The sequence below is a fragment of the Prosopis cineraria genome, unplaced genomic scaffold (genome assembly GCF_029017545.1).
Source record: "Prosopis cineraria cultivar Desert tree isolate PC_DT_omini unplaced genomic scaffold, ASM2901754v1 PC8, whole genome shotgun sequence".
NCBI lineage: Eukaryota > Viridiplantae > Streptophyta > Magnoliopsida > Fabales > Fabaceae > Prosopis > Prosopis cineraria.
Window position 1 is genome coordinate 4,328,350 of NW_026555339.1, and position 21,790 is coordinate 4,350,139.

The following is a 21,790-nucleotide window of genomic DNA, read 5'->3' on the forward strand; positions in this document are numbered from 1 at the left end:
AGAGTTAGATTGCAAGACTCTAATTGATCAAATCGATAGTGAGTATCAACACTAGTATGGGCAGTATGGTTTTTATTGAAATCCTGAACATGCTGTAGCGAAATTGGGAAGTTAGGATACAATGTGTGGATAGAAAGCAAAATATCTTGTTCTGCTTTGTTTGATATTGCTCCTATGTGTTTACGGAGCTTAGTTTCCTTTGATAGTTTGGAATTTCAATCTTTTTGTGTGCAATTCTCTTTTGACTATTAGGGATCTGACATCTCTCTTCCCCCCCCCCAAAAAAAACTTATTGACCAGTGATGAAAATTTTATCCACCTAACAATTATGTTTAATCCACGATAAAACTACATTATCTTATATCACTCTCATCAATGCTAAAATTTAAACCAAATTAGATTAAGAAATGAGATATGAAAGTATAAACTACAAAAAAAAAAAAAACATAAGCACACTGATTTTGACAATCATTTGTAGTCTATCCAATTTAAATATTTTAAATAATTTAAATAAAATATTGTGTGACATTTTTAATTGATTCTATTTTTGTAACAAAATATGCATTTAATTTATTACATTTTTTCTCTTTATTATCATTAATATCAGAATTGATTTATATTTAACATTATATTTTTATTGAATAAACTATAAATGATAATGATATAGTGCACTTGATTTATTTAAATATTTTTCCAGCTACCAATGTCAAATGCATTTAATTAACTTGATCCATTAGTACTCCTACGGTAGCTGTTTAATGGTATCCTGGTGAAGGGACTTCCGTTTCCTGTCCCACATCGGGTTATTACGAGATAAAAGTGGAGAAATTTTAGTAAACCGAGCATCATACAAATAGCAGCTCTCCCAGCTCGACTTTCGGTGAGGACCTCTTATTTAAATTAGTTTATAAAATAACTCCACGCCTTAACACCGTGGATCCGTGGCGCAATGGTAGCGCGTCTGACTCCAGATCAGAAGGTTGCGTGTTCGATTCACGTCGGGTTCAATTCCCAGATTTACACGTTTTGCGCAGGAAAGAACGAATAGGAACGGGAAAAAAAGAACAAAAAAAATGCTTTTCTTTAACGTTATACTTCGTCCGTTTCTATTTATAAAAAAATTATAATTTTTTACTTGTTTTTTTTATGTAAGTAAAATTACCTATGAAATAAGCATTTATTATAAATTTTTTTAACTCACCTTTCATAATTTACATTAACAAAAAATAATTAATTCACACTTATATTAATTAATATATGACATTTTAGTTTATTTTTTTTATTTCAAACATAATGGCAATATCAATATCCAAATTAATTGAAATGATCAATCAAAGGATAATTAGTTAGGTAATCTTAACTACTTATATTTGGATTTTACACTTTCTTTGTGAAAAACATTAGCCTCCACTTTTATGTTATATATTGATTTGAATAGTTTAGATTTAACGTTTTTATAATTTTTATTATTTCATAATAAGAGTAACATGCTCACACAGCTAGATATGAGAATCACGTAAACATTAAAAAAAAAAAAAAAGAAACCCCAAAATTTCCCAACCATGAGTAATTTAAATTTTAACTTTTAATATGATTTTTATATATAATAACAATAACAACAAAATTTCACTTTATTTTTTGTGATAGTTTTATTTAATATTTTAATTGTAACGCATGCTCTTACTTTCCTCCTGGTCCGCCTTTTTGTTTTTCTTGGAAATGCCACTGATAAAATAGAGCCCCGCAATATTATTATTGAATTAAAAGCTATAATACGACCGTCACAGGCCCAGGCATCAAGGGACGACGCCTAGCCAATTAGAGAGGTAGAATATCTAAAACTTTTAGCCCATTCAAGTATCTCTTAACACCCAACGCGGGAATCAATGGAACCCCAACAAAGCCCTTCAGAACTGACATCAAGTCCAAACTTGTGTTACATGATGTGCTAAATATAACATTCTAAGCCAAGTACAACATTTTTCAAAATCGGGGAGTCGTAATCAAATCTCGTCAATAAACTCCAAAAGGTCATCAACCTCTTGCCTTAAAGCTGCAATTTTCTGCTGATGTGGCGCAATCCGATTCTCAATTTCCCGCCCCCCTAATTTTTTCTCATAGCAGTCTACAACAGTAGAGTGTTTCGCCATTAGCTTCTCTTGCAACTCCTTCTCTTTTGCAATTAGCTCCTCCACCTGCAAGCAAGACGATAAATAAGATACCCATGAATCAAGTGGGAAAGGATCTATAAATTAGAAAGTACTCCCAACAAAACCTTGGGTAATACATGAGCTGCTTGTGGAGAAGATTGCAAAAATGTCAACAGTGGCTTCAACTCTTTATATAACTCTTTCAGCAAGCTGTCCACTGATTTTCGAGTTGTTTTACAAGCTTGAATGTCTCCGGTCCTAGAAAGATCTCGTAGAGATGCTTCTAGCTTGTCATTTGTTGTCAAGCAACGGTTAATGATATTACACAGCTGCTGAATATTTGTTTGCACCTGAATGGAAAAACAAGAAGCCCAGAATATGAGCGCTATACTTAGCTTTAAAAACCAGATTCCCTATGGGACTGCAATTTAGTAATTTGATTACCTCCTCCCACTGGAGCTTTGCCAAATAAACAGGAGATGACTTGGAGATTGAAAAATCTACACGCATGTAGATAATGCAAGTAACAAATAGAAAGAAAATTCCAGTAATCAACATCAGAGGCTCCCTAAGCATAGAAAGACAGTTGAACTTGTAATAGACCTGCAAATATTTAATGAACATCTAATCATAGTCCAGTTGAAGTAGTAATCAACATCAGAGTCTGTACATCTAATCATAATGCATAAACACTAAACACAAAGTAACACTTATTTAGCAACCTAACCGTTGTTTTTTGGCTTTCAGACTGTAAGTATACTTGCAGCAATCAAGCTAAATGATAAAAAAAACCAACACATAATAACCATCTGCGACCAGCCCCAGATTTAATGTGGCCTGTTGGTAAATGACGTATATATTTTACTCCTTTATGTCTCTTTCTAATTATATTTGACTTCATTTAATTGCCTAAGCTGGTCGGGTTAATGTGTTAGGGTGGTTTAAGGATCAAAACGTAATTAGCACCTATATTGCTTTGGGGTAGTACAGTTGTGTATTTTCCATGTGCGTATTGCAGAGTAACCAATCCGCAACAGAGAGAAGGCTATGTATTCCCCGGCTCCCTGTTTTCAGACCAGTTTTTAGAATAGAAATTTATCTTTGGCTTTTGCGTCATCTGTCCATTTAATTAATTTAACACTAGTTCTTTTTATCTTCATCTAATAATTAAAATATAAGAAACTAAAATGATCAGAATTCAAAACTTTTTATCATGACATCCAAAATCAGAACCAGGCCAAAAAAAAAAAAAAGACATTCAAAATCTGGTAAGTTCTAACATCTTTCTTAAGGACAAAAATGACCCAGGTGTAGCATATTGATTAAATATGCATCCTGGGTATTTGACAGCTTGCGTGTACCAAGTCTATCACTTTAAGCTACCTGGAAAAGGTGCATCGGCAATTACCTGAAAATGAACATTATGCTCAGGCACAACATTGTTCTTCTCCAGCACAACAACAGGTCTACCAACAAGATCCAGGTGGGAAATTTTTGTCTGAAAGTAATCAAATAAAGGAGCTTAAAAACCAAACCACGAGAATGGGTAAATGATGACACAGCAGCATATATCATTCCGACAATACCTCCAGCCATTGTTTCACGGGAAAAGGAACAGATGCAGAAAATTCTCTGGAACCCTCAGGCAAAACAACCTGTAGTTAAAAATCACCACTCAGACCAATAATAATGATCCATGAGGTCAATATATCAATAATTCCGAGACTACATGCCACTGGAACAAACCAAAAGCAGTAAGTCATCCCAGGTCACTTCAAAATAAAAATCCAAATTAAGTACCAGGTATACACAGTACAAAGCTGACCCCACTTAGTGAAATAAGGCTTATGTTGTTTTTGTTGTTGTTGAATACACAGTACAAAGTTTAGAGAAAAACTTCTCAGTAGGAAAAGAAGAGGGGAAAAAAAAGGAAAATGGAATAAATAAAGATGCAGCTGATTGATTTGATTCACATTCATATCAGTAGACCAAGTTGAAATTTCATATACAAAAATCATTTTCTCCCTGCACTGTCTTCTTGCCAAGAAAATGTCCAAGTGAAATGTACTCTTCACTATAAGATCCCTTTTCAACACGAAAGATGAAATATAACATTAAAACAAATACATTGTCAAGATAAAATCATCTCATTTACCTTCACAAAGAGATTATCAATCACCACCTCTTTCATAGGTGAACCAAAAGTGATATTAAGGACATGTTTCCCATCCACTGCAAATAAGAAGTCCTCAAGTGGCAAGCCATATCCAATGGTAAAAGTAGTCTTCCAGCCACCAAACATTGGATATCTAGGTTCGATCTCAAGTTCCATCTATTTTTTTGGGCAAAGGTTAGCACAGGCATTTCAAAAAAGAACATAATCATTAAATTAGAAAATTCACCTTTTTTGAGTCACCCCATAAACTGGAAGTTGAAATGTTGCCAATTTCATCCCTGTAGTACACAGAATGAGCTCGTGGTGGCAACCTCGCAACGAGACGCCTAAACGCTGATGCACCTCTCACATAGGGCCGGGCTTGATAGTCAAGCCTATAGCAGAAATGATTAATTATTACATGTTCAGGTAACAAAACAACCAGCCAATTCAAAACCAAAGAAACAATTTAACCTGGAAAATTCTCCTTTGCTTTGAGCACCAGCATGAACAAGACTATAATGCTCCGTAACCTGTACGTTGCCCCAGTGGGAAATCTCAACTTCTCGGATTAACTCTTTGGCAACAGCAAAAGGATTACTCTCAAAATGTATGACTATTGGTAAGTATGAGAATGAAGGGAGATCCTCATAAGGTCCATATTTTATTTCAGAACCATGCATTTTCGTATTTTCTAGCTTCGTATAAGATTCTATTCTTGCATCAGGCAATTTAACACTGAGTGATTGGACCTTGACATCATATGGAGAAAGGTAGTGAGCGCTTTCTTGAAAAAGCACAAGCTGTATATCAGACTGAGTAATTTTCTCAGGAACTGGTAGCAAAGAGTGGGTAAAAACAGCCAACACCTCCAACAGTAAACTGTCACCTTTTCCAAGCCCCTTGGGTAACGATACAGAATAAACAGTCAAGGAAGGAGGAATTCCTTCAGGATGGACAACTTCAACAGGTAAATTTGCCCCAGAAGATGCTTTCCCTTTCCCTTTCCCTTTCCCTCCATTAATTGTCACTGTCAAGTATGCCAAGTGATTTGCCTGGCTATCAGGGAAGGTCAACAAAACCTCAGACACAGGATCAGATCCTGTATTCTCTGCCTGCAAAAAAAAAAAAAAATGAAAGAAAAACATAAGGTAAAATATAATAAAAATAAAATTTTAAAAAAAGGAAAAACAGATGGCAATGTGATATGGTAGAGGATAGAGAAGAGAGAAGAGAGGTAGGTAGAAGAGAAAAGGAGAGAAGCAGATGAGAGAAACTGAACAATACTCATATCGTTAGGGAACTAACATCACGCTACATCATTGGACATAGGGGATATATATACTGACTCTTAAGTACTAATGACAGTAAGTCAGTAACAGTAACTAATTAACGACTATACCCCTGTTTATAACTAACTCTTTATATTTATAATATTTACACATCACGATGTAAAATCAATTACATGTGGTAGGTGATGGCTCTCACAACAGCTTTTCTTTCAAGCTTCAATTTTGATTGAAGTCCATGTTTACGGATATAGGACGAGACACCAAATTTGTTTATTTGTCCAAGTTTCTGTCTATAGCTTACATTAAACTTCTTCCATAAGCTTAGCTAACATTCCTATGTGGCTTATTCTTAAGTTGCAGAAAACTTTATGAGAAACAACAATAAAGGTAAGTGACCATGTTTTCGGGGATAGGTATCAACAGTTTCCAGAAAATCTAAGTAAAATTCCAGAAGTTACACACATAAAAACAATAAATGTAATGCTATTACTGCACCTTTAGTGTTGTGGTGATCCGCACAATCTGTGAGGTCAAATCAATCTACAAAGTAACCAAAGAGAAAAATAGTCAGAGGCAGTCATCAACGATGATGATGAGCTTTAGAAATGCTAAAAGGTAACCAATGATTAAAAGGCAAGAAGGGATGGACATCTTGCACAGCAATTCTACCAGGACGTAGATTTAATTCTGAAAGGAAAAAATATCTAAAAGAGACCCCCTTCAATTCAAATGGATATAGCTCATTTCGTGTAATTTTTTTTTTTTAAATCAAGAATCTCGATGACAGCATCATTCATAAATGATCTCGAAAACGAAATTTAAATGCAACTACATAAGGATGTCTACTCTAAGAGGAGATAAGCATTGAAAAAGACTCACTGAATCAAATAGCTCATATAAAAGTGTACCATATACCTATGTTTTAGACTCCATCCTATCGTTACTTAATCCACAAAGATATGGAACAGAGGCAGAAATAAACAATGTTATAAGTGTAATCAAGCGGGATCGAACAAAATATATAAGAAGTAGCAACAGACAAAATCATTCATATTGATACTCATGCGTTGTGGCTCATAGCGAATTCAACTCGCGGATGCAACATCGAAATCTAGTTAGGTCAAGGAAAGCAAGAGGACAAAATTGAACAACATAAGAACCATAAACCCTAAAAAGGCAATGAGATCGAAATGATCGACAAGTGAGAATCACTTACGCGACGCTCAACTTTGGAGAGGATCAGCTCGGAAAGCACGGGCACGGAGAGAGCGGCCACTGCAAGGAGAAACAAAACAAACCTCGTATATCTGGTCATTGTCTTCGCAATAGCCTTGATCTGTTGCTTCCCCTCTCATTCACTTTGTCAGTGCTTCAAATCGCCTCAATGCCTACTATTAAATTACGCCCTATCACTCCGGTCTTCGGCACTCAAGAACTCAGGATTCAGGAATAGCAGACTTTTTTTTTTTTTTAATAAAAAAGAAACGTGTGTGTGTGTGTGTGTGTTAACCATCCTGAGATTATTGATTAAATGACAAAAATAAAATATCGATGAACAGAATTTGTTATTGTTCATTAGAAAAGCTACAAATAATAACCATAAATTAAATGACCCAAGATATCTTTAAATTCAATAATAATTAATAAAAATATCTGAAAGAACCTAATAAATTGTGCACTGCATTGTTTTTTTTTTTTTTGGGTCAAGAATGGTAGTTAAATATTAATCATTAATTTACATGAGTTGTTTTCATATACATAACATAAAAAATGAAATAATCAAGCCTTTTTAATCGCATAGAACGTCGTGGGGGACGGGAAATCACATGAAAACCAACATCAGATCCCATATTGGAAATCTTTAACGTCAGGGAAATACAATGATTTTTAGTAAAAAAGAATTTCTATTTTTTATGAAAGCCCATTTATATCGATATAGAGTACACTTTTTTTAAGAAAATTACCTGTGCAATATTTTTAATTTTTAATTTCTCTCACATTCTTATTAGATTTTGCAGACATTAATTTTTATTTCCAATATTTTTGCATGATTTTACCATAATTTAAATTTAAATATTAAAATAAGTTTTGAAATCGGGGAAAAGCCAGCAAAGACAATGGGGAAGATGAAGTTAAATTCATTTCAAATTATCTATATTCACAAAAATAAATGTCAAAAATGTATTGAGAAACAGGGGAAAAAAATTTGATGAGTGTAATTATATATAATGTGTTTATAAACCTATATGCAAGCTGCCATATTCTATCGTGTCACTTTCTTTTGAAGTACATGAATAGAGAAAATTTAGTTGTTTGGAGAGCTGAGTCAGCAACGGTATTAGAGATCCACGGGGGTAACAATAGTGGCAGATTCTTGTTGATCTTGACGATGTTGTTGTTGTTGTTGATGTAATTGTTGTTGTTCATCTGTGGTTTGCATGAGTGGCGTCTCTCCTTGAGGAGGACTAGCTCCCAAAGTTTGAGTCGCGGTTCTGCCTTTGGAATTTTTCTTTTTCATCTGAGCATTTTGGTGCCATTTCTTGATGGCCTTTGATGTTTGTTCATCAAATATTGATTTCTTCATTGTGGATCCCATTTGTGTCACTAGTGCATACAATGGCAGTGTCACGTAGCTGCACACAACTTGAGCTGCTATTCTGCAACACAAATATTGTTACATGCCCGAGTTTCTCATTATTATTAATTTCTTTTCTTTTATTCGTTTTTATGTGAGTTTATAATGATTTCCATATCACTTACCCGAACGCAATTCTGACCACAAGAAGGCGCATATCCTCATGAAAGCATGAACTCAATCCAAACTCATACTGCACCGCAAACAAAACTCTATTTTAAGCGTAGCATACATGTCTTACCAAATTTGGATCCTTTAGAATATGATCGTTGTACAGTATTTTTGAAATGAGAATGATAAATAAAACAAGGGTTAATGTGCAAAAATATTCAAAAACTTTCTCTTTAGAAGCTTCTCGTATCTTTGAATCAATAATTTTGCATGGATGCCTATTAATTTTATAAAAGAGATTAATCTTTTCAAATCCATTAAGTTGTATCCTTAAAATTTAGAAGCCAACAACAGGTTATTTTAATAAATTAGGGAAAGTCAACCTCAATGGGTGCACATTCACCATTGTTAACTTAAAGATATCATAAACTACTGATAAAAAAATTTTGGTATATTTTTGCACCTTAACCCATGAAATAACAATGAGGAGATGAGTGATGGGATGAAAAAGGAATCTTCTATATGCATGCACACTTTCATTCAAACTCACATCTCTTTTATTAATAGGGGGATTAGATCATTAGATTGCTCCTGTTCCTGCTTGAGAGAGAGAGAGAGAGAGAGGATGGGCCACATACACACATATAGTAATATATTTGACGAGCAGATCTGACCTCACCTCATTTTGCTTCTGATATTATGGGAGGTTTCTCTCCAGGTGATCCAGATGACCAGATGTTCAAGTGAAGAGAGAGAGAGATCTTAAAGAAACCACCAAAACCTTTTTCTCCTTTTCTTTTCACTTGGATTTTTCTACACCTTGAGAAAATCTAGATTGCTTATATTGCTAGAGAGGTTTCTCTTTAAGTGGTCCAAGTGAAGAAAAGAAAGAAAGAGAACATGTGGACCCTAGAGATTTCTCTCGAGAGCCTCCGAAGTGTAGAGAGGTCTTCTCTTGTGTTTTTCACCTTTTCATTTCATCTCCTCATTGCTTACAAAAATCCAGATTATTTTCATTTCGTGTCTTTTTAATTTGTAGACGCTTGATAAAAGTGGCACTGACGTTGATGTATACAACTATACGTTGTATGAACTCCCCAGGTCCTAAATGTCAAAGTCAGTTGAGTAGTTTGGTTTGATCCTAAATATAAGACCTTAATCTCCTTTCTCTCTCATATTTATTATTTTTCTCCCAAACTGCTTCTATTGATTGTATGCAATCAATAACTTCCAATATAAATGATCAAAAGCGGGGATATTTCAAAGAAATTAAATCTCGTTTTCTTATAAATAACTAACTAAACTAATTTTTTAAATCTATTTGAATTAGTTATCTAACTCCTACATTTAACACTGGGGGGACTACAACTTTGAGCAATAGACGACAAGAGTGAGAAAAAGTTGATTACCCATATCCAAAGCACATATGTTAGCTCGAACGCGTTCTGGAGATAAAAAACCAAATGGCATATATGCATTAGCATATCAGTCATCAGAAAACACACAAGTTACTAAGAAAGTAATAAATACCTGAAAGAGAACATAATGGATGAGATAAAGAATTAATGGAGGCCATTCAAACCAAAAATGTTTGTCAGAGACTTGCACTAAGGGCATCCCCTGAACCACAGCATGTCTTTCTTGTATGTCAAGGGCCATTCGAGTTATAATTGCTTGAAGCTTTGTTCCAACCGTCAAAATCACCTTCAAGTAATTATGTCATTAATCACTCTGCTCTACTGTGAAATCATGCAGCAGATAGGGTGTTGAACAAACATACTTACTATTAGTGGAAGAAAAGACACCCAGAAAGAAGCATGCCACCCTGAAAAGTTGTTACCATAGCAATCATGTACTCACTGGTAAATTTGAATGCCTTTGTAATGTAGACCCCATTGATATAGATAAAGTTAATAAGGACAAACCGTGGACATTCACAAGCAAGTAGAGCACCACGGACGCCCAAAGTATTGGACTGTCATAATAAAAAATACAAGCAATGATTAGAAGAAACTTCAATTACAGTGATGAGTTAATTTGTGTATGTGGCAAGAAATTGCCTGATTCCCACGACTACTTTAAAGTCGTCCTCTAGTGATCTCTTGATATAATTTTGAAAGTCAAACTTGCTTCCGGGTGTTAGATGCACCTATAAAAGAATCAATATGCAGAATTTGTAAATAAAACAAGACAACATGATTGTGATAATTAAACTGATATATATCTGCAAGAGAAATGAGTGAAACTGAAAATCACTAACAGTCACAAATCCATGTCGCATTGTCAAGTAATCAGCCTTTCGAACAGATCTGAAAAATTGTCGAAAGAAGCATACCTATACAACAAATTGATGAATTATCTCCAGTTGTACCACAATGATGATCAATCTATATCTTACAAGTCTGATTGGAAATAGGTGCTTACAAAATAGAAGGAAATGGGTGTTTTAGTCCAGAAGCTGTTATGATCCCTGACGAATGATACCTCGTGGGTAAGTCTGAATCTATTAGGATCTGAACGCCCAATTCCAATTAGTTTATTTGCGTAGAGATTGTAAAAGTAATATTTGAAGGTGAAGATTTGTACCATTCATGGCTTCTTGTTCTCTCATATGGTCTCGTTCCCATTCCTTCCAACCACGAATCTAGCAAAATAAAGGCATGATTGCAATACAAGTACTAACGAAAAAAGTGCTGGTTTAAGAGGAGATGAAGAACATAGAAACCTTTAATCTTCCAAGGGTCATGGTTATTGCACTATAAAACACATGGAAAACAGCCAAGAAGAAGATGAAGATGTGTAGCTGATGTAAGCCATTGACGGATATGAGAGGGATGTGCCCCTATTAGAATGCAAATTAAAAATCAAGAGGTTAAATTCATCAAATGGTTGAGCCTGATTGAGTTGACAAAAGAATGACAAGAAAAATCATGTGATTATTAATTACCGGTTTGCAGGAGGCTGCACTGTCACCGCCGGATAGAAACCTACGTTCATAGGATAACAACCTGCGATGATGCTCAGCCGCTGCTGTCGCCACAGCCGCCGCACCACCACCATGATCTTCACCACCACCATGACCTTCACCGCCACCTTCAACACTCTCTTCTTGACCACCCTCTTCATGACCGCCCTCACCACCCACAGCTTCAGTGGACCTTATCCGACAGGGCAGCATTGTATTTCCATACTTAGTCGGAATACAAATGTTAGCAATGTAGCTTTGTCCAAACGTCAACAGTAAAGAAATAAATCCCAAAACCATCAATTCTGCAATCAAGTACGTACATAGAATTACAAGGTAGTTTAGGAACAAAAAAAAAGTAAATAACAAAACATGCAATTCATATTCTCAATGGCAAATATACCAGCTTTGATTTTTTCTAAGGCTTCTAGCAAACCTGCCTTTTTCTTATGTTCAAGCACCTGAAATACAAGAAAATAAATGAGGAACGTGAAGGCGAGAAAGAATGAAACGTACAAAACAAGATCGTGAGATACAAAAGAAACACGTACGTGAGCAAATTTATGTATAACTTTCTCCAGGATAATAGAAATGAGGACGATAATTGCGCAGACTAAAGAGACAGCCCATGTCGGCGTCTGATCTAACTGCCTCGCGGAACCCCCTTCTTCGCCTCCTGACATTTAGAATGCTTGCAAGACGTTTCGTTGAGATTCAGGAAATCATTAAGGATGCTGCCTTCATCATACACTCTGGGGAACGTCAAGAACAGCTTTCGACATCAATCCTTTTCTTTTCCCTTTTCCCATTTCCATTCTAACGACATTCATTCAACCCAAAAATGAACGGCGAGGAACAACTGACGCTCCTGTTTCCATTTCACCCCCTTCTTTCGATGACTAATCTCCCCCATGCAATGCGTTATTTTTATTAATCATCCCCCACTCCACTCCACTAACAGTCGTCCATCATTTGGGATACCATTGTTAATTATTAATTACGCTTCCCATTTGATTATGTAGGATTCTACCCTCCATATAAAAATTTTCCCACCCTCTGTCTTGGAGTCGGCTTCTCTCCTTTGAGAGAAGCCTCCTCTGCCTAAAAGGAGAGAAGTCTCCTCTGTCTCTCCTGTGAGGCAGAGAAAAATTTAAACCGTACAGGTTTAATTTTTTATTTTTATTTTTTATTTATATTTTTAAATTAAAAAATGTATAAAATTTAAAAAAAAATTAATAAATATACTAATCAATCTGAAAAGTTCATATTTAATATATAATATAGATGCTTTAAATTTAATATAAAAAATTTAAATTAACTTTTCAGATATATTCTGGACAGTGTAAATATATTCTGAACAGAACAGTAAATTAATTAAAAAATTGTAAGATTAATTTTAGATCATTTATATTAAATTTAAACTGTCAGATTAATAAATATATTTATTAAAATTTTTATACATTTTTAATTTAAAAATATAAATAAAAAATAAAAATAAAAAAATTAAATCTAAATCTGAACGGTCCAGATTTTCCTTTACCTCAAAGGAGAGGCAGAGGAGGCTTCTCTCAAAGGAGAGAAGCCAACTCCCTCTGTCTTCGGCTTACAGGATCACCTCCAAGTCCCACTGTTTTAAGACCCGGATGATCGAACCATGATCTAAAGGTGACTCATTTTTTAATATATATATATATATATATATTATTTTTTTATTTAATTATTATATTATCGGTTCAACTGCCGTTATAACAGGTTGAATTATGAGACCCATAACTTATCGATTATTTTAATTCATTGTTCGGATGTGTGGGCCTTGGCTATTTAAAGGTTTAGAGATCTCCCTCTCTTTCTCTCATTACTTGAACCCTCTTCCACTTGGAGGGTGTCATCCTTCTTAGACTGTAAGGAAATATGAAAAAATGGATCATATATATCTGCTCATGGGCTATAGGCCAATAGCATGCCTCAATAAATTATATATGAGATTTCAATCTTAGTTATATCCTCCATGAGCTTCACTCTAATCCTTCTCTGATTTAATTGTTCTAAATTTTTTTATATTATTGATATTGATAATTTTTCTTTGAATTTTATTAAAAGTATATGAATTCTTTCTTATCATCAAAACAGGCACACAACTCTCTTAAAAAAATTGAATTTTACTTTTTTCTTTTATGATAATGTCATCCACTAATCTAAATACATATGTGGGGTTAATATAATAAAAAAAAATTCTTTTTTGCCAATTTTTTTTAAATTTGCTTTATTATGTCAGCAAAATTTAGATTCTTGACCTTAACTCACCCCCCATCTCACCCCACCATTATTATTGAACCTAATCCCGTGATAAGTTTTTTTAACCTTTATTTGCACCAATTTGAGAAGAAAGTTCACACCCTTTTTTATGTTTATTTGTGCAAGAACAAAAGCTACACTTGTTCACTTATAAATATATTTTATAATTTATATTGTTGATAAATTCATAGATATTTATAAATTTTAATGATAGGCAAATGAAGATGCAGGTACCATTGGCAGTGACGGAGTAACAGCCGGCAGCCCAACACTTGTAATCTAGTTTTTGCGGTGCGTGTCTGAGACTGTAATTTTACATGCCCTGTACCTATTTCTGTATAAGCTTTGAATTATCAAGGCTGGATTACTGGCTCGCATCACGAATCACATGAAACTTAACCCTTTTTTGCATTTTCATTTTCATTCTTTTCTTCCGGTCAAGAACTTAACCCTTTTATGGATAGATGAAATAATGAGATAGTTGTGTCCAATCAATTTATATTTATAAAGGTTGTCTACCACCAGTCACTTTCCACAATCACATGCTTCCTTTGTCCAAAAAGTTTGTTTTATGGCTAACGCTCACACAACATATTTACTCAAATGTTCCGTCCATAATGACAAATCTCGCGTCCAACAACAGGTTGCCTAGTGATGTTTTATTTATTTATTTTGTTAGAGCAAGGTTACATTTCTTGACCTTCGGTCCAATCATTTTACTTTACGAAGTTAGTGTTACCAATTGTTTGGAGTTTCAGACCAAAAAAAAAATTGTTGGGATTTTTAAAAACTGAAATTTCTACAAATTAGAGTTTATAAATTGAAATCGAGATAAAAATCTGTAATTTTTTTAATATTCTTTTTAAAAAGTTAGTTTAGTGCATCCTAAATTGATCTTTCCTTTTCATTGGTTACCAATCATCAACATCACCCAAAATTAAAGAATACACAGCAAATTTCTTTATGCTTTAAGTAAGACTGTCATCTACACAAGGGAAGAGAGAGAACGTTTCTTAGACCTCATGATCAAACCCATTCAGATCAGATGGTTGACATCTAAGCATATCATTACATTACATGATATAACCTTTGAAATTGAATATATTAACATCTCAAGGAATAAGAAAAAGAGAGTCAGCAATGGAGATATTTGGAATTCTTGTTTCAGCTGGCGTGTACTGCTGTCTTGAACAAAACAGGCGTAAGTAGTTGTTCAAACATATAAACACTTGCAATGCCTTGAGTGTGGGATTTGTAAGGAAATAGCCAAGGTCAATGATTGAAATTGAATTGAGCCTAGGTTCTATTTGATGTAATCAGGTTATACCTGCTTGTTTTATAGTCAAATATTGAGTTGAGCAGTTGTCTGACTTCTGTGTGTTTGTAACCTCTTGAGCTGCCTCCCTAGTTCATCTTCTTCTGATGATCTTTGGGCTTCACCCCTCTTTCCACTGCTGTTATTGGATCGTTCTTCCTTCTCGTCAATCAGTGAAATAAATCTTCGCAGATGTCCAGAAATTGAGCTTCCATTGGAAGCAGCCGGTTGGGCAGGAGTGGAATGGCGTAACTGAAGCATAATCTGCAAAAAATAGATACAAAGAGCAACAACGCATGCAATCCCACATATAAGAAAGAGACCCCAGAAGCTTTTAAACCGAAGCCGATCTGAATCAATTTCAGTATCTTCTGCGCTGCAGCCTCTTCCTACGAGCCACTTATCATAAATCCGCTGCAGTTCACCATTTTCAGAAAGTTGTAGAATTGCAGTTGACAAGTCAACGGCCAGAGGGGAGTCCCGTGGGAATGCCTACAAACACGAGACAACACCAATCATTAGATGCTTCGCCACATTAGACATCAAATTCATTAAAATGAAACAAACCCCGACATAGAAGATATCTATATACATATATAGAGTCAGTTGAGAATGCTGATGATGTCATGTTTACTATCAGCCCGGTCATTAAAGACCTTTGAAAATCATAGAGTGTAAGTACAGGTGCCTGTAACAAATTGTAATTTTCATGATGATTTGTGAGTGAAATCATTAATAGCTCTGGATTATTAGTCAGATGCATACCTTGCCATGTACTAATGAAAAAAATAGAAAATCCAAAGATAGTACAACAAGGGAGCATGAATATGGTTTACATGTTTTGTCTAAAAAGGTAGATACTCACAAATCCCCAGCCACTTCTGGTGAACTCCTGACCTACTATCCTGAAGCTGCATTGGGTTGATAAGAAAATTTCAACATAGGGTCGTTCGTCAACAATAGCAGCAACACCTCCTTTGTCAGGACCAAGTTGGAGAGCCTTGGCATATTCTTCAGGAGATCCAAGGGCAACAAGCCTGGATTTGGATATTCCAATATCATCAGCCAAATAATGTTCTGCGAATGAACCCACTTGATACCCAATAGGTTCATCACCAGCTTTTAAGCTATCTATTCCGTTGATATGAGAAGATAGTTGCTGCACTGTGAGGATTGATGTCAAACTCGCTGTGTAGCTGGAATTGATTATCAAAACCACAAACAGCCAGATGATTACCACCATGCGACCAAGAGTACTCATAGTATTCTCTCCTACAGAAGAAATGGAGAAAAATTCAGAAAAACTGATCCACTAGGCCCTTCCATGAAAGAAAGTAACTAGACCATCACTTACTGTGGGCAAAGAAAAGAGTTGACAAGCTAAACCTGCAGATGCATCAGAAAACAAATTAGATTGACCAGTTCAAGCCTGTAAGATGATGAATCAACAATCATTTCTGCAATCCCCTCATACGACACATCAGTTAATTCTGACCGTCAATTGCCTGGCAACAAGAATATTACATCCTTGCATTTTTATTCAGAAGCTTAATGCCATGACAATCCCTTAAGTGCTGCCTGTATGATTTACATGAACCGACTGAAGCTATACCTATTATAGTCTTCATTCACAGCGTATTTATATAAAAACTTATGGCTACATCAAGCTAAACACACAAGTAAGATTACATCATGAAGAACTGACCATAAAATTGTGATAATTTGCTGTCTAGGTGGACCCCTGAACTCGTCATTTATTCTATGCTCCAGAATCCATACAACTATCCCAATGAAAAAGAAGAAAGAAGCAGTGACAATCCACATTAAAGGAGTAAATGGCCGCAGAAAAGACCATCCACCAGAGTTTGTTTTCTTAAAAGGTGCCACCACGACAAGTCCAGATTCAATATATGGCTGTGTAAAATCTACAGCCTTTGTCCGGTTTGTGACAATGGCAATGTCACCAACAGCACCATCAAAGTACTGTACGAAGAAAATGAAAGAATTAACCAGTTGAATAAAATACGCATAAAAATTTAGCACAAGGAATCAAAGTTTTGATGCAGTAAATCAACTTACCCCTGTGGTGATCAACCTAACAAGTTCATCGTAGTTTGGGTTTTTATGGCCATCTCCAAATGGGACAAAGCGATATGGAACAGCATACGGTAACAAGCCTGCAGCTGCTGTGAATATATCAATGCAGAAACCTTTAAACATATCAGTTCCTTGAACGGGTGATACAAATTCACGGTAACTGAATCGGACTGGCACGCCAATTCTCAGTTGTTTTCCATTATTTGGAAAAACCCATCCACGGGGTTTTGATAGTGTTTCTCCAGGCCATAGTACGGAGTGGAGTTGTTGGTTTGCACTTGAGCGATTAGGAGGCTTAGCATACAATGTCTCAGGAGGTACAATGGACAGACCAGAATAGTTGGACCAGTAACCAACCTGACGAATCCCAGTTCCCACCACATTGATAACATCATATGCAGGACGAACAAGAGATCTGTCTGACCCAAATTTTACGGGACCTGTTAAACCAACAAAGTTGCTCTGCAATATGTTGTTCAGCAGAAGCGTTCCATTGTCAAAAACGCTCATTGCCTTAAGGTTAAGATTACCTACGTCAACATCATCTATCCTGGAGTCGTTAGAAAATGATATAATCCCACCCTGGTTGAAGAATGCATCCATAGCATGTGCAAGCAGCCAAACAGTATCATACGCATGAAGGGCATAAGAATGTAAACCCATAGAGCCTCCAGTTAACTTGTTCCACCTAGCCAGAAATGCCTTTTTTCTATCTGAATCAGGAGTATGTTGGCGTAAAACAAGAACGCCCTGAAGAACATTCATTGTGTCTAAAGGGAGAGAAGCAGAATCCAGAACAGAGGAGAGCCAGTCTGTGGCTATCCAGACGTAGCCATTCCCTGTCATCCCAAGATACTTGGCAACATTGAAAACCATAAATCCTGAATCAGGATTTACATGGAGAACAATGACCCGAGATTGCATTAGAGCCACCTTGACCAGCAAATCCGTGATTTCACTCCGACCAACTCCAGGTCCTGATTTAATTCCTGCCTTGTAAGAGATTCTACAGCGCCTAGCTGCGAGTTGACCATCTAAGGCTGACACGCCATTTCGTCCAAAATCATCATCTATAAATATAGCAATGACCTCCCTCCAACCATAATAATCAACAATTTCAGCAATTGCAGCCATTTGGTACAAATCACTCATCGTTGTTCTCACAAGAAATGGGAACTGCAGGTTGGATAGAGTTGGGTCCGTTGCAGCAAATGACAAGAGAGGGACATGAAGCTCATTTGCCACATGGGATATTATGTGAGCAACAACGGAAGATTGTGGGCCTATTATTGCCACCACATCAGTCTCCATGAACCGCAAAGCTGCAATTCGAACAAAAATTTTACACGGAGTATGTGAAACAACAAAAGAAATAGCGCAAAGAAAAATATTAGTAGGTTACCTTGAACCAAGCCCAAGAAACCACTGCAATTGGAATTTTGCTCAGTGAGGACGAGTTTAGTTCCACGGAGTATGCTAGCATTAGCATTTATATCCTGCACTGCTTCCTCCAACGCGATTTTGGCTACCCTCCCAATAGTAGAATCAAAGTTGAAGATAGCCCCAATATGCACGACAACCGGTCTTGATGAATTAGCACTGACCACACATGGAGGTACTGTGAAAAGCACAAGCACCCAAGAAACAGCCCAAAGCAAATTCATGGCTGGTGAGAGAAACAGGGAGGAAACGAAGACTTGAGGAGAAGATGATTATTAAGTAGAAGCATCTGATTCTGATAGAAGAAAGAACGAAAGTTCACGAAGCTTTCAAAAATCAAAAGGCGGAAGAAACATGTGACACATATTCACCGTACAAGGGTTGGATCGAAGGACGCAAAACAAAAGGAGCTTCAGCTAAATTCTCCTAATCTCCTCCATTTCTCTTGCCCTGCCTTGCTTTGCCCTGGATAAAAGGTTAAAAATACAGTGTAGTATTTATTTACAAGGTAATGCAATGTGACAAAACCCAGATGCAGGAGTTTATGCAATACTCCGTCAAGGGACCTATTTCATCATCTTCAAAATATAAACATTTCTTTTTATTTAGGTTCAAAATATAAACAAATTATCTATTATATCTAAAAAAATATTTTTTATATTTATTAACTTATATTTTTATGTAACTTTATCTTTCACGTGCATTAATAATTGAGACTATAATTAAAAATAATAATGTATAATTTGACGGAAATGAAAGCTTTGTATATAATTAACTTATATTTTTATATTTTAATCGGAGGAGTACACAACAACTGCCATTGATTCGAGAGGATAATTTTCTTCACACCAATCATTAATTAATTGAGAATGTTAAATAAATAAAAAGCGTTTTCAAAATGCTGAATTCTATGCAGAAAAATACCCTTTTAATTTATTGCTTTGATGCGAATAAACATTTCATACGCGCTCTAGTTTGGCTCTCAAAGGCTGATTTAGATGCGGAGGGAGTTCGTTAAATTGATGGGATGAAGAAAGGAATTTTTACAAGTGGGAACTTTTCTTCTGTATTTTCTCCCTTTTTTGGCTAAAGTAGAAACTGTTCTAAGTTTCTTGTATGCAATGGACAAAATTATTTTTTATTTTCATTTCAATATTATTTATAATATGTTTAGAATCATATATTTATTATAATTAAATTATCATTTTTAAGTTATTTAAATATAAAAAAGATATGTCTATTTTTTAATTAATCATTTTTACTCACAGTTATTAAGTTAAGATCTGATTTGGTTACTAAAAATAAAATAAATTAAAAAAAATTAAAATAAAAATGAGCTAAACACATTCCTTCAATAATAAGTATGATAAAATTTATTAATATATATTATAAATGTAAGAATAATTATCCTTCAAAAAATATTATGAACCATTATTCATAAATTCATGAATTAAATTACCTCATTTCTTACAAATATGCCTACTTATCTCCTTAATAATTTTATTTTTATTTTTATTTTTTAATTCATTTTATCTCATTTCTTTTTAATAAGCAAATGGGACCTAAGGGAAATCGATTGTTTCCGATGTTAACAAAAGAAAAGGGAAATGATGTGCATGCAAATTTACTGAAAATAAATACAGTTATGAATTATTCTCATTCTATTTATTGAGTAAAGAGATAATTTTTTTAAACTTTATTTATAAGTCATATTAATAATTTTTTATCATAAATTTTTTCTTTTACCTCCATTAAATGTTAGAAAAAATATTATTAAAATATGTATATTTAATTGGGATAAAACTGATAATTTATTAAATTTTTAAATAGTGTTAATGAGTTTTTTAAATTTTTTAATTTTAGTGAAAGATGTTGAAATTAATTTAAAAATAAAATTAAAAAAATATTTTTAGTATAAAAATGTAGACATGACTCTTTTTTCAAAAACAAAATAAAATAAAAGCTAAAAGTATACAACGAGTGGAACTTGGAAGCCTGAAGGAAAGACTTGTTTTTGTTGTTGTCGTTGTTTTTTTTTTTTAAAAAAAAAAACAATAGATTCGTCTGGGTTTCACGTTGCGGCCACCTGAAGGAAAAAAGAAAAGAGAAAAGGGAATTCGGGCATGCTTTTTCCATGATCTTTCTTCTGGTGGCCTCTTTTCTTCCTTCTCCCTTCGTCCAATGCCTCGACAGTCCATAAGACGGAAAGTAAAAGTAAAAATGAGTAAATGGTGAAATACAAAAGCAGCAGGCATTCGCATCGCATTAGGGCCTATTAATTAGCACCAGGGTGCGTTATAATATTATTCTGATAAATATGTATAAATATGACATATTTTGAATAAGTTCGCACGTGGCCCAAAAAAGTTAGTATAAAACTAAAGAAAACGTAACTTTATACCCCTATATTTTATTCATATTTTAATAGGTATCTGTGTTTTTTGTTATTTTTATGGATTCATATATTTTTATTTTTTAATATTTAAAGTCTTTTTAAAGTTAATAAATCAGTTTGGTTTAGTTTTTAATTTAGTTTGGGATAGTTAATGTTTAAATCAAGCTTTAATAGATTTATTTGATTTTTTTTCTTTTTTATTACTTACACTTAATATGAGTGTGCATTTTTTCTTGTGAAGTGTGTTTATATAGCCATTTAATAGTTAATATGATTTTTTATTTTCCTCAAAATATTTTTAATAACACGAAAATACTAATAACAAAGTGATCACACATATACATCTTCAAACCATTAACTATTAAAAACTAATGAAATTACAAGTATGTTTCAAATTATATAATTTTAGTTCACTTGAACTTGATCAAAATATATTTATTATGAATTTATGATAACATTTGAGCATTAATTTTTGCAAAAAAATATAAAACAAAGTTAGTTACTTTAATTTGCAAAAAAATACTAATAATAATAACTTTTTATCATTAAATATATATAATAGCATTTTTTCTTGCAGACAATATTTAACTAGTTATAAGCAATTGTCTTTAGACAAATATCATAAAAATTATGAATAATATTTAATCAATTGTATCACATTTTTGACCATCAATTTATAGATAACTAAATTTAAGAAAGAGACAAAAAATTTAGATAAATTTAAAAAAATATATAAAATAAATATAATAAAACTTCATTTTTTGATGCAAGTTTAAAGAACAAAAACTTTGAACCAAACCAATTGCTTTTGTTAAAATAAAAATCAAATCAAACTTTATTTATAATCAATTTTAATTTGTTTATTTTGACTTAGTTTGATGTCATTAGCTTAGATTGGTTTTGAACACCTTTATCCCAAGGGCACTGCACCAACTGGAAA

The 21,790-nt window shown here is 34.2% G+C and overlaps 3 protein-coding genes and 1 non-coding gene across 6 annotated transcripts; 1 reads left to right on the forward strand and 3 right to left on the reverse strand.

The window, feature by feature from the left end:
• Positions 1 to 935: 935 nt before the first annotated feature.
• Positions 936 to 1,007, forward strand: TRNAW-CCA (transfer RNA tryptophan (anticodon CCA)). The gene has a single exon. It is a non-coding gene; the product is annotated as a tRNA-Trp (tRNA).
• Positions 1,008 to 1,726: 719 nt separating this feature from the next.
• Positions 1,727 to 7,054, reverse strand: LOC129318151 (dolichyl-diphosphooligosaccharide--protein glycosyltransferase subunit 1A). Of its 2 annotated transcripts, none has more exons than XM_054962760.1 (10): positions 6,814 to 7,054; positions 6,093 to 6,137; positions 4,780 to 5,420; positions 4,553 to 4,700; positions 4,306 to 4,482; positions 3,737 to 3,805; positions 3,559 to 3,648; positions 2,595 to 2,753; positions 2,288 to 2,500; positions 1,727 to 2,195 (listed from the first exon to the last, which is right to left on the reverse strand). In XM_054962760.1, exons 1-10 carry the CDS (start codon positions 6,910 to 6,912, stop codon positions 2,004 to 2,006), a joined length of 1,833 nt encoding a protein of 610 aa, XP_054818735.1. In that variant the 5' UTR covers positions 6,913 to 7,054; the 3' UTR covers positions 1,727 to 2,003. The 2 variants fall into 2 exon arrangements, with proteins under 2 accessions (XP_054818735.1, XP_054818734.1); XM_054962759.1 differs by having other exon boundaries at positions 2,276 to 2,500; positions 6,814 to 7,053.
• Positions 7,055 to 7,800: 746 nt separating this feature from the next.
• On the reverse strand, positions 7,801 to 12,244 carry LOC129318986 (MLO-like protein 9). The gene is made up of 14 exons (XM_054964014.1): positions 11,860 to 12,244; positions 11,712 to 11,769; positions 11,291 to 11,613; positions 11,069 to 11,185; positions 10,930 to 10,987; positions 10,768 to 10,856; positions 10,604 to 10,678; positions 10,404 to 10,492; positions 10,269 to 10,318; positions 10,128 to 10,168; positions 9,874 to 10,047; positions 9,753 to 9,788; positions 8,358 to 8,425; positions 7,801 to 8,254 (listed from the first exon to the last, which is right to left on the reverse strand). The coding sequence occupies exons 1-14, from the start codon at positions 11,989 to 11,991 to the stop codon at positions 7,936 to 7,938; spliced, it is 1,629 nt and encodes a 542-aa protein (XP_054819989.1). The 5' UTR covers positions 11,992 to 12,244; the 3' UTR covers positions 7,801 to 7,935.
• A 2,296-nt stretch (positions 12,245 to 14,540) lies between these two features.
• On the reverse strand, positions 14,541 to 18,954 carry LOC129318031 (glutamate receptor 3.3). Of its 2 annotated transcripts, XM_054962534.1 has the most exons (7): positions 18,418 to 18,954; positions 16,998 to 18,337; positions 16,624 to 16,901; positions 16,273 to 16,304; positions 15,784 to 16,190; positions 14,931 to 15,410; positions 14,541 to 14,784 (listed from the first exon to the last, which is right to left on the reverse strand). In XM_054962534.1, the coding sequence occupies exons 1-6, from the start codon at positions 18,677 to 18,679 to the stop codon at positions 14,946 to 14,948; spliced, it is 2,784 nt and encodes a 927-aa protein (XP_054818509.1). In that variant the 5' UTR covers positions 18,680 to 18,954; the 3' UTR covers positions 14,541 to 14,784; positions 14,931 to 14,945. The 2 variants fall into 2 exon arrangements, with proteins under 2 accessions (XP_054818509.1, XP_054818508.1); XM_054962533.1 differs by having other exon boundaries at positions 14,541 to 15,410; positions 18,418 to 18,953.
• Between the last annotated feature and the right edge of the window lie 2,836 nt (positions 18,955 to 21,790).

Excerpts from the sequence above, each read along its gene's own strand:
- LOC129318031 (XM_054962534.1), bottom strand. The coding sequence starts at position 18,679 with ATGAATTTGCTTTGGGCTGTTTCTTGGGTGCTTGTGCTTTTCACAGTA. Across the intron at positions 18,338-18,417 it reads TTTCTTGGGCTTGGTTCAAG|CTTTGCGGTTCATGGAGACT; the intron begins GTAACCTACTAA and ends TTCGAATTGCAG. Across the intron at positions 16,305-16,623 it reads CAAATTATCACAATTTTATG|GTTTAGCTTGTCAACTCTTT; the intron begins GTCAGTTCTTCA and ends ATGCATCTGCAG.
- LOC129318986 (XM_054964014.1), bottom strand. The coding sequence starts at position 11,991 with ATGTCAGGAGGCGAAGAAGGGGGTTCCGCGAGGCAGTTAGATCAGACG. Across the intron at positions 10,493-10,603 it reads TGCGACATGGATTTGTGACT|GTGCATCTAACACCCGGAAG; the intron begins GTTAGTGATTTT and ends ATTCTTTTATAG. Across the intron at positions 9,789-9,873 it reads TCCATTATGTTCTCTTTCAG|AACGCGTTCGAGCTAACATA; the intron begins GTATTTATTACT and ends TTTTATCTCCAG.
- LOC129318151 (XM_054962759.1), bottom strand. The coding sequence starts at position 6,912 with ATGACCAGATATACGAGGTTTGTTTTGTTTCTCCTTGCAGTGGCCGCT. Across the intron at positions 6,138-6,813 it reads TCTCCAAAGTTGAGCGTCGC|ATTGATTTGACCTCACAGAT; the intron begins GTAAGTGATTCT and ends GTTACTTTGTAG. Across the intron at positions 3,649-3,736 it reads CCGTGAAACAATGGCTGGAG|ACAAAAATTTCCCACCTGGA; the intron begins GTATTGTCGGAA and ends GATTACTTTCAG.